General features: G+C 44.0%; 1 protein-coding gene across 1 annotated transcript in view; it reads left to right on the top strand.

Annotated features, from left to right (window-relative positions):
- ddx43 (DEAD (Asp-Glu-Ala-Asp) box polypeptide 43) overlaps positions 1–12101 on the top strand; it is a 62947-nt gene that overhangs the window by 20293 nt on the left and 30553 nt on the right. Inside the window, exons 6-8 of the mRNA XM_048531035.1 lie at positions 4204–4360; positions 4457–4575; positions 7809–7919. Of these exons, the coding sequence (XP_048386992.1) occupies positions 4204–4360; positions 4457–4575; positions 7809–7919 (387 nt within the window). The remainder of the gene's footprint in view (positions 1–4203; positions 4361–4456; positions 4576–7808; positions 7920–12101) is intronic.

The following is a 12101-nucleotide window of genomic DNA, read 5'->3' as shown; positions in this document are numbered from 1 at the left end:
TTGCTTCTGCTTGCAATGTGAAGCATTCTCATGGCACTCAGCTCCCTATAGAAGTGTGTGATGTAACCAGGGTTGTTTTTACAAAGAACAAAGAAAATTACAGCACAGGAACAGGCCCTTTGGCCTCCAAACCAGAGCCGATACGGATCCTCTAACTAAACCGTTCGCCTACTTTCCAAGGATCTGTATCCCTCTGCTCCCTGCCCATTCATATCTATCTGGATACATCTTAACTGAAGTTATTGTTCCCGCCTCTACCACCTTTGCTGGCAGCGCATTCCAGGCACACCCCACCCTCTGCATAAAGAACTTTCCACACATCTGTCTTAAACTTTTCCCCTCTAACCTTGAAATCATGACCCCTAGTAATTGAGTCCCCCACTCTGGGTGGGTGGGGACAAGTAAAGCTTCTTGCTATCCACCCTGTCTATACATTCTCATGATTTTGTAGACCTCGATCAGGTTCCCGCTCAACCTCTTTTCTGATGAAGGGTCTAGGCCCGAACCGTCAGCTTTTGTGCTCCTAAGATGCTACATGGCCTGCTGTGATCATCCAGTTCCACACTTTGTTATCCTCCTCAACCTCTGTCTTTCTAATGTAAATAATTCTAATCTACTCAACCTCCCTTCGTAGCTAGTGCCCTCCATGCCAGGCAACATCCTGGTGAACCCCCTGTGCACCCTGTCCAAAGCATCCACATCCTTTTTGGTAATGTGGTGACCGGAACTGCACGCAGTATTCCAAATGTGGTCGAACCAAAGTCCTATACAATTGTAACATGAACTGCCAACTCTTGTACTCAATACCCTGTCTGATGAATGAAAGTATGCCGTATGCCCTCTTGACCGCTCTATTGACCTGCTTTGCCACCTTCAGGGTACAATGGACCTGAACTCCCAGGTCTCTCTGTGTATCAGTTTTCCCCAGGGCTTTTCCATTTACGTTATAGTTCGTTCTTGAATTGGATCTTCCAAAATGCATCACCTCACATTTGCCTGGATTGAACTTCTCCATCTCCATTTCTCCACCCAACTCTCCAGTTTGTCTATATTCTGCTGCATTCTCTGACAGTCCCCTTCATTATCTGCTACTCCACCAATCTTAGTGTCATCTGTTTTTGTTTTGTGTTATTCATTCACGGGATGTGGACTTGCTGTGCCAGCATTTATTGCCCATCCTTAATTGCCCTTGAAGGTGTTGGTGAGCAGCCTTCTTTAACTATTGTAAACCATTTAGTATAAGGATACCAATGATGCTGTTAGAGCAAGAGTTCCAGGTTTTGACTTGTGACAGTGAAGGAACAATGTCACAGTTTACAGGTATGAGAATGTGAAGAAGCTGGCAACAAGATTTCATTTCTTTGTGCATTCCACCCTGGCCCCACACACATGCCCTGTGCCTCCTCCTGCATCAGACTGACAAACAAAACCTAATGGTGTGGTAAATGATATGAACAGCATTCCAAGTATCTAGACTAAAGGAAGGGACAGCATTAGCAGATAAATTTTGGATGGGGAGACACCTAATGTTTGAATTGGGAAAAGATGCGTACTGTATGCGTGAATATTAAATTTGGGAAAAGGATTCTGGGTGACTACTTACTAGTTGCTTCAGTGCTGAGCAACAGGATGCTAATTAACAGGGGCCCATTTCAAGGCTGATCATCAGTCAAACTTTAAGAATTAATGCTTAACAAAAGGATGCCATTAATAAATATCTCCTCGCTGATTTGCCTTGTTGGGGTGAATGGAAAGTGTCGATTGGCTCCAAAAGTGGAGGCAGTCAAATCATGTTAGCAGTTGCTCTCCCCATGGGCTGTCCCTGCCATTTACTGCAGCCATTGTTCACATTAATCTTTCATTTTTGCAAGTGCAACTTTAGTTCGGAACCCATCCATCTGTGTTACTTATGACTCTTGATTCATATAGCTTACTTAGGAATGGAAAATGCAACATTGTCACTTAGGAAGTTTTCAAAACAAAGTGCTGTTTGTGTGGAATGACTAGTATGGAATTATTCTTCATAGTATGTGCTATGGTCCAGTTTAGTGAGGATTGAGAAGGACAGGGAAGTACCACTCCTGAGCTGTAAGCAGTCTCTCGCTCCTGTGATCTTTCAGCATGCAATCTCTTGCTATGTCGTTTCTGATGTTGTTGAAAGCCTACTGTTTAATGTGATTCATTCTATTACCCAAGGCTGCTGATGGAAAGTGGAGGTACACTGGTACTCCTGTACTACCTGCTGCATTTCCTATCATCGCACTTTGTCTTCTCAGGTTGTTGATATGAGCTGCTACCACATGCCAGTGACTTAAGACTGTAACCAGCTGCATCACACAGTGCTGTCCTTCACTTGCTGCAAGAATGTTCCCACTGTTTCTCAGAAACTGCACAAGTGGCTTTTGAACACTTACATTTGCACACATACCCTTTTTTGATCCTACTATTGGCCAGGATGCCAATCACTGTTAGACCTAGAGCCAGAAAGCTGCCTGTGTTACAACCCTTCTGTCCAGTGAAGCCCATTTGAGGCCGAGAAGTGGGTAATCACTCGTAGGTCTCGTTCAGATTAGGAAGCTGGCTACGTGACCTCAATGAGGCTGAGCGTTGAAACGTAACAGGACCCAATGTGTAGGCATACCAAAATTTAGTGCCATTCCTCCAATTCTGGTTAGAGGTAGCAAGAACTGCAGATACTGGATTCAGAGTCGATAGTGTGGAGCTGGAGGAACACAGCAGGTCAGGCAGCATCAGTGGAGCAGGAGAGTTTACATTTTGGGCCTAGGCCGGATGAAGGGTCTAGTTCCGAAACTTCAACTCTCCTGCTCCTCTGATGCTGCCTGACCTGCTGTGTTCCTCCAGCTCCACACCATATCAACTCCAAATCTCCCCTTCCCCCACCGCATCCTAAAACCAGCCCAGTTCGTCCCATCCCCCCACTGCACCACACAACCAGCCCAGCTCTTCCCCTCCACCCACTGCATCCCAAAACCAGTCCAGCCTGTCTTTGCCTTCCTAACCTGTTCTTCCTCTCACCCATCCCTTCCTCCCACCCCAAGCCGCACCTCCATCTCCTACCTACTAACCTCATCCCACCTCCTTGACCTGTCCGTCTTCCCTGGACTGACCTATCCCCTCCCTACCTCCCCACCTAAACTCTCCTCTCCACCTATCTTCTTTTTCTCTCCACCTTCGGTCGGCCTCCCCCTCTCTCCCTATTTATTCCAGAACCCTCACCCCATCCCCCTCTCTCATGAAGGGTCTAGGCCCAAAACGTCAGCTTTTGTGCTCCTGGGATGCTGCTGGGCCTGCTGTGTTCATCCAGCCTCACATTTTATTATCTTGGATTCTCCAGCATCTGCAGTTCCCATTATCACTCCAATTCTAGTTACTTGTTCTGTAACATTGCAATTTGGCCAGATATGCCAGTATTAAAGCTCCCTCTTTTGGCAGACAAGGTGTACTTCTGGCATACAATTGTACAATTAATGCTTTGTTTGTTTACATTTTATTATTGAGATGTTGTTGATTATTGTAGTCTATTGCTGATATCTAACTTCTGGCCAGGCAATGTGTTGTGGCAACAAGGTTATAACCATTTTACAATCATTTTACATTTTACAAGCTTCAATACTGTATAATTATAGTACGAATACCTTATCCATCTGCAGCTTTCAGTATCACTCATTCCTTTTTTTGTGAAGGATGTTCTTAAAGACTAAGGTGCATCATCTGTCTGTCTTTTAATTAATGCTTGGAAAACCTCTAGTTTTTGTTGCCTCACCATCTGTCCTCAGCTGCTGCGTTTTTAAAATTCGATTTGTTCACTTTTGTGTTGCATGTTTAAAATGTACTATAGGAGACACGTTCATGATATGATGGAATAATGTGTTCTATCAAGATAGAGGCACAGCGTTCTTGATTTCCATTTTAGCGTCGCCTCTGCTTTAGTTTCACTGATCAGGCAGTACTGACAGGAAGCAGAGTTTTACAATTAAAACAGTCAAAATGTCATCATTATGACACATTAATGCACCCCCTGCAACTCCTTAAAACAATATGAGAGAAAGCTTAGGAGCAGGTCTCCTGTTCCTTTGGACCGCGGGAATCTGAAGAAGGTTCTTTTGAAGTTAATTTTAAAGTTGTATTATCTCAAGATGACCATAACAGAGTCCCTCTGAATTGATGTGTTTGTTTTAATAGAAAGTTAAACAACAATATAATATGTGAAGATATGATTGAAGGCAATAAACGACACATTCCTAATCCAGTACGCACATTTATGGAAGCTTTTCAGCATTATCCAGAGATCATAGCAAATATCAAGAGAGTTGGATTTCAGCAACCAACTCCTATCCAGGTATGGAAACAACACTGTATATTCCTGTAATCTGATTGTTCTCTGAATACAAGTGTGACTTAGTATTGTTTTGTGTGGATTGTATTTCTGCTTCAGTCTCAGGCGTGGCCAGTAATTTTATTGGGAATTGACTTGATTGGAATAGCGCAAACTGGAACTGGAAAAACCTTGGCATATCTCTTACCTGGCTTCATCCACCTGGACCTGCAGCCAATGTAAGCTACTATTTTCTGCATAGCTTTCTGACATTAAAAACTCCATCTTCATTCTCTCCTTTGCCTCTCCCATTATTAACCTTGTGATTCCTCCAATTCTCGCCAGGCCTGAGAGAGCCACAATTCATCAGATACAAATCAGCTGAGTACAGGAGCAGTGTACACTGTGGTGAGGCAACCCTGCTGCTTTTTGCCTTGATTGCCTGTACCAGCCTGCTGAAAACTGGTGAAAACAAACAAGCCAATGGCAATAGTGCTGGTTTCACTACTTGGACAGCACATTCTAGTCCCTGAGAATATCAAGAAACCTCAGTCATGAGTTCAGGCTTTTAAAGCAAAACAGTGCCTTGGTCAGGAAGAGTGAGACAAGAAGGGAGGAATTAGAAATAGTTAAGGCAACACCAAATGTGGATTGTAATGAGGAAATTATTGAGGGGGGAAGATAACTCAGTAATGTACACCTACTGGGAGAGATCAAGTGTGGGAAACTCTTCTGAATACCAGAAATCAATATTTAAAATTCTGTTTGGCCCTTTGAAAGAATGTTGGGGATGTCTGGAAAGTAGCTTGTATCAGTTTCCGAGTCAGTAACAACAGGACATTGATTTCAGATCAGCACCTTATGAACAAAATAGCAACAAAAGCAACTGGAGGGGTTTGAATGCAGCTGGGTGTGGAGCTTTTGAAACAATGAGTAATGCAGATTTCACGTGCTAATGTATGAAAAAGAGCGATGGGATAGAACTGAAGGGAGATCTCATTCACCAAGTGATTCACAGCGGTGATGGAGAACACAGCAGAGGGGAGAGGTTGTGCAGTGAGAGGCTCGGGGTTCGATGGAGAGCAAGACCAATAAGAGAAGCTGTTCAGCGAGAGAGCACAGGGCTGATGGAAATGGGCTTAGGGTAAGATTATTCCGAATGAAGGGGCATGGTTGATGGAGAATTGGTCCCGTGGTGAAGCGTTTCAAATCAAGGGCACGAGACTAAGGGGTGATGGATCTGAGGGGAGAGGGATCAGAGGCGGGGGAACAGAGAATGGGACCAAGTGGACATGGAACTGGAGAGCGGGAACCTGGATGATGAGAAATTGTTCAGAGGAAGGGAACAGTGATGATGAGGAATAGGACTGAGGTTCAGAAAGAGGGTGGAATGGTGCTGTGAGGATATTTAGATCAAAGCTACAGGGACAGTGAGGAATGGAGCTAGGTGATTATTCACGGAAATGTAACTGGCTCTGAGGAGACAAATTATTTGGATAAAGGGATAGAGTTGCTAGGTAATGGAGACCAAGAGGGCTGGAAATAAGTGTCTGATATAATTGCACGGACCTGGCACTGGTATGAGGGACTGAATTGGCCTCTTTTGCTGTGAAATTTGATGGGACCTATAATCATTGGAATAACAGTAAAATTAAGTTTAAAAACTCAACACGAAGACTAAGAAGGCATGAACACTTGTGTGCTTTGTCAGTTTTCAGACAGGCTGCCAGATTAACCCTGGGTTTTACGTAAACTGCAGGGTTAGTGGCTTTGCTGAGTGTACTTCTTTGCATTAATTGCTTGGCTTTAGCACACCACAAGCATGTGACTTGAACAAATAACCCTGCTGAGAAGACTATTGTCAACGTGACAAATGAAATCTGTATCCTACACTGCTTAAAATGTATTAATTTTCTGTTCTCCTATTTGAATTCAAGACCGCCATTCCCTGTGTCCTGGGACAACCTGAGACATTATTCAGTAATAGCTTTCTTCTGTGTTGCAGTTTGAGTCTAGTATTGTTTTTCAAATGAATCATTAGAGCCTCAACAAGTTTAGATTCTCAGTTTTGTAACAGGAAGTGAAACCAGTGTCTAGCATGTGATGTGGAACAAGTACAATTGATGCAGCAAAAAACATTTGCGGGAGAAAAAAGCATTGTAATCAATTATAAAATCTGGGATTTTTTTTAGTAAATGTTCAAGTGAACTCATGCAGTATAAACAGAACAAAATTTAGACACTTTCGTATTTAAAGCTGCCAATTGTGCGTTGTATAGTTCCTCATGAGAATACTGCAGAGATTGTTAATTGATGTGATTACATCACTCTGATCCTTACTCAGTGAGATTACTGCACTAACAAGGATAATTATAGATTTCAGCATGACAGACTGAATGATGGAATGTGCAAAAACGTGACAGATCAGAGTTTAATGCAAGAAAGTGTGAAGGGTTGGGAGGCTTAATATGTAAAGACAGAATACTATGAATAGCACTATTCTGGACTGTGGATGAGTAAAGAGACTTGATACGTATATATGCATTTCCTTAAACATCAGACAAGTTGATATGGCTCTTGTAAATAATTTGGGTTACTTGAGTTTATATTCAGAGGAATAGGATATAAAAGCATAGAGATCATGCTGGAACTTTATAAATCATTGATTAGGCCCCAGACAACTCATTGTAGACAATTCTGAAGCTTCAAAGAAGATGTACAGTTTTTAGAAAGATGTGGAGGGAGGTAACGAGGTGGCCTATTTGAGATGTTCAAGGTAGTTAAAGGTTTGTTCAAACAAACCGGGGAAACGTGTTCTTTTTGACAGTGAGTCAATATTCAGTGGTCATAAAATAAAAATGATTAGAAAAGGTAGGAACATGAGAATTTTCATGCAATTTTTAGGATCTGGGACGCCCTACCTAAACAAGTGATGGAATGTCGGTTAGAGTGCATTTGCCAGGTATTTAGCCACGAGAAATTTACCAGATTATGGACAAAATGCTTAGTGTAATTGTGATGACTTGAAGGCAGCAGGCATGATGTGCTGATTGGCCTTATTCAGTGCTGTAAGTTTCTCTAGCTAATCATTAATTAGGGAGCTTCCTCCACAATAATTATCGTATAGCTCCATCTTCAATTGTTATGCTGTGACTGGATTTGATGGTTACTGACTGTAGACAATTGCAACAGCTAGTTCTGTTGGAGAAGTAGTCCTTTATTTATTCTTGGTTTTTCTGGTAAATTAGGAATGTTCTAGAATTATGCCATTTATTTGGTGTCAAATTGAGATATTGAAATTTTGATCACACTGAAACTTTAATCATGTTGATATGACTACATGAGGGCAAGACTTTGCATCAACAAGTGCATGCCTTGAAACTTGTCAAGCGTCATTCAGCTGTTCAGGACCATCCTGTTTCCCATTGGTTTATACCATGCCTGCACTCTGTAACAGATCTGTTTGTATTTAGGCAGCGGGAGAAAGGTAACGGCCCTGGGATGTTGGTCCTCACTCCGACTAGAGAGCTTGCTCTTCAGATACAGGAAGAGTGCAACAAGTACACTTACAAAGGAATTAAGAGGTACTGATGATTGCTATGCAATACTTTAGCAATTGGAGAAAATTTCTTCCATATGTTCCCATTGTGTCTTTATCAGTGGCCCTCCCCTCATGCTCTAGCAATTGGAGGCAGCAGGATATTTTAGTGGATTTTGTCTGCTGAATTTTCACGTGTTCAAATCTTAAATTCTCAGACTCTTCAATAATATCAAATCAGTAGTATTAACATCCCCGCGAGGTGAATTTCAAGATGGTATAGTTTGTTTACAAATGCACCTTAATGTTTTTCAGACTGAAAGTGGGAGAAACAGCCATAGCAGTGTAAAACCACCTATGCTGAACCACGACCATTAATGTCTCTTGACCATAACATCAGTTTCATTTCTTAGGTGCTGGAAAATGCAAAATGTTGTAACAAAGCATGGCAAGAAATGTTTCTTGGGGCCTCTGATTCTGGTCCCAATTGCAGCTTTCTTGAGTTAAGTTTTGCTGTGCCTAGTATTCAGCCCCACATTATAGACAAGTGCTGCTGACATCTGTATTGCTGGAAGTGTTCAGCAGCCTTGAATAGCAGTGTCACTGCAGGTGGGTGTTTCGGATACCAATGGCATTAAAGTGAATAATTACGAGAAGATGCAGGTTATGTTTCATGACCAATTCTCCAATTCCAGTGCAAGGTTGGCCAGATTAAAATGCCATAAAAATCAGAAAATACTACAAAAACTGAAGGGCAGGCATCATCAATATAAAGAAACAGGGTTAATATTTTAGGTTGCTGGTCTTTCCTCAAAATTTCTTTCTGCCTTCAAAGATGCTGTCAGAAATGCTGAGTATTTTCCAGTATTCTTTCTTGCACTGCTGGTTTTCCAACATTTTGAAGTATTTCACTTTTGCTTCAGATATCCGTACTTTCAGTTTCTGGGAAATAGCTAGAACTGCAGGCGCTGGAGTCAGCGATAACACAGTGTGGAGCTGGAGGAACACAGCAGGCCAGGCAGTATCAGCGGAGCAGGAGAGTCGACATTTTGGCCAGGACCCTTCATTGGGACTAGGGAGGAGGTGGTGGGGTGGGGCTGGGGAAATGTAGGTGGGATGGTGATAGGATGGAGGTTTTTTAAATCATTTATTAGATATGGGTGACACTGGCTAGCCAGCATTCCTTGTCCCGTTCCTAGTTGCACTTCGGAAGGTGGTGGTGAGCTGCCTTCTTGAACCGCTGCAGTCTTCCTGCTGTGGGTTGACCCACAATGCTAGGAGGGAGAGAATTCCAGGATTTTGACCCAGCGCCAATGAAGGAACGGTGATCTATTTCCAAGTCAGGAGGGTGAGTGACTTGGAGGGGAACTTGGAGGTGGTGGTGTTCCCATGTAACTGCTGCCCTTGTCCTTCTAGGTGGAAGTGGTCATGGGTTTGGATAGTGCTGCCTGAGGATCTTTGGTGAATTTCTGCAGTGCACCTTGTAGATGGTACGCACTGCTGCTACTGACCATTGGTGGTGGAGGGAGTGAATGTTTGTTTGTGGATGTAATGCCAATCAAGCAGGCTGCTTTGTCCTGGATGGTGTCAAGCTTCTTGTGTGTTGGGTCTGCACTCATCCAGGCAAGTGGGGAGTATTCCATCACACTCCTGACTTGTGCCTTCTAGTTAGTAGTCAGGCTTGGAGGAGTCAGGAGGTGAGTTACTCACTGCAGTATTCCTAGCTTCTGGCCTGCTCTTGTAGCCATTGTGCTAATGTGGTGAGTCCAGTTGAGTTTCTGGTCAGTAATAACACCCAGGATGTTGATAGTGGGGGATTCAGTAATGGTGATTCCATTGAATGTCAAGGGGTGATGGTTAGATTGTCTGTCTCTTATTGCTGATGGTCACAGCCTGGAATTTGTGTGGCACAAATGTCACTTGCCACTTGACAGCCCAAACCTGGATATTGTCCAGATCTTGTTGCATGTGAACATGGACAGCTTCAGTATCTGAGGAGTCACGAATGGTGCTGAACATTGTGCAATCATTGGTGAACATCCCCACTTCTGACCTTATGATAGAGGGAAGATCATTGATGAAGCAGCAGGTGATGGCTGGGCCTAGGTCACTATCCTGAGGAACTCCTGCAGAGATGGCCTGGAGCTCGGATGACTGACCTCCCACAACTATGACCATCTTCCCATGTGTCAGGTATGACTCCCTCCATTGGTGATTTAGTAATGCCAGGGCTCCTTGATGCCAAACTCGGTTGAACGCAGCCTTGATATCAAGGGCTGTCACTCTCACCTAACCTCTGGAATTCAGCTCTTTTGTTCTTGTTTGAACCAAGTCAGTAGTGAGGTCTGGAGTTGAATGGTCCTGGCAGAACCCAAACTGGATGTCACTGAGCAGGTGCTGTTGATAGCACTGTTGATGACACGCTCCATCACTTTACCAATGATCGAGAGTAGACTGATGGGGCAGTAATTAGTCAGGTTAGATTTGTCCAACTTTTTGTATACCTAGTGCGACTCCTAGTGTGCCCTCCTGCGCTCTTCATTGAACCAGGGTTGATCCCCTGGCTTGATGGTAATGGTTGAGTAGGGGATATGCCGGTCCATGAGGTTACAGATTGTTTTGGAGTACAATTCTGCTGCTGTGGATGACCAACAGTACGTCATGGATGCCCAGTCTTGAGTTGCTGGATCTGTTCAAAGTCTGCCCCATTTAGCACTGTGATAGTGCCACACAACGCGATGGAGGTTATTCGCAATTTGAAGGTGTAACTTTGTCTTCATAAGGACTGTGCAATGGTCACTAGAACATAGAACATAGAACAGTACAGCACAGAACAGGCCCTTCAGCCCACAATGTTGTGCCGACCATTGATCCTCATGTATGCACCCTCAAATTTCTGTGACCATATACATGTCCAGCAGTCTCTTAAATGACCCCAATGACCTTGCTTCCACAACTGCTGCTGGCAACGCATTCCATGCTCTCACAACTCTCTGCGTAAAGAACCTGCCTCTGACATCCCCTCTATACTTTCCACCAACCAGCTTAAAACTATGACCCCTCGTGCTAGCCATTTCTGCCGTGGGAAATAGTCTCTGGCTATCTCACTCTTACTGATACTGTCATGGACACGTGCAACTGCAGCAGGCAGATTGGTAAGAATGAAATCAAGTATGTTTTTGCCTCTTGTTCGTTCCCTCAGCACCTGCTGCAGACCCAGTCTAGCAGCTATGTCCTTTAGGACCCGACCAGCTCGATCAGTAGTACTGTTGCCGAGCCTCTCTTGGTGGACGTTGAAATCCCCCACCCAGAGTACATTTTGCCGTCCTCTGTGCTACCTCTTCAGTGGTGTTCAACACGGAGGACTACTGGTCCAGCAGCTGAGGGAGGACAGTATGAAGCAGGCGGATTCCTTGCCCATGTTTAACCTGAGGCTTCGTGGGGTTTAGAGTCAATGTTGAGGACTCACAGGGCAACACCCTCCTGACTGTATACCACTGCTTCTGTTCTGCTGGTGAGACAGGACATATCCAGGGATGGTGATGGTAGAGTCAGCAACGTGTTCACAATCACAGAATCATACTTCACAGACTATGTCAGTGTTTGTTTGACCAGTGTGTGAGACAGCTCTCCCAATTTTGGCACTAACCTCCAGATGTTAGTGAGAACGACTTTGCAGGGTCGACAGGGCTGCCTCTGCCATTGTCTTTTCCAGTGCCTCAGTCGATGCCAGGTGATCCATCCAGTTTCATTTCTTTGAGACTTTGTTGTGATTGGTACAACTAGTGGCTTGCCAGGCCATTTCAGAGGGCAGTTGATAGTCAACCACATTGCTTTGGGTCTGGAGTCATATGTAGGCCAGACCAGGTGAGGGTGGCAGATTTCCTTCCCTGAAGGACATTTGTGAACCAGATGGGTTTTTCTGACTCTTGGCAGTGATTTCACGGTGATCAGTAGATTCTTAATTCCTGACTTTTGTTTTTAATTATTGAATTCAAATTCCACCATCTGTTGTAGTGGGATTTGAACTTGGGTCCCAGGAACATCAGCTGGATTTCTGGATTAATAGTCTAGCAATAATACCACTAGGCCATCACCTACCCTAGGTCAGGGTAGTGGGGGTTGGTCAGTGGGAAGTGGGATGGATAGGTGGCACAGAAGGTGGACATGTTGTCTCAGGTCAAGGAGAGAAAGGTGAGAGGAAGAGTTGGACATGGGATGAGGCCAG

This window comes from Stegostoma tigrinum, chromosome 4, assembly GCF_030684315.1.
Source record: "Stegostoma tigrinum isolate sSteTig4 chromosome 4, sSteTig4.hap1, whole genome shotgun sequence".
NCBI lineage: Eukaryota > Metazoa > Chordata > Chondrichthyes > Orectolobiformes > Stegostomatidae > Stegostoma > Stegostoma tigrinum.
Note: the sequence above shows the minus strand (reverse complement) of the source record. Positions and strands in the feature narration are given on the sequence as shown.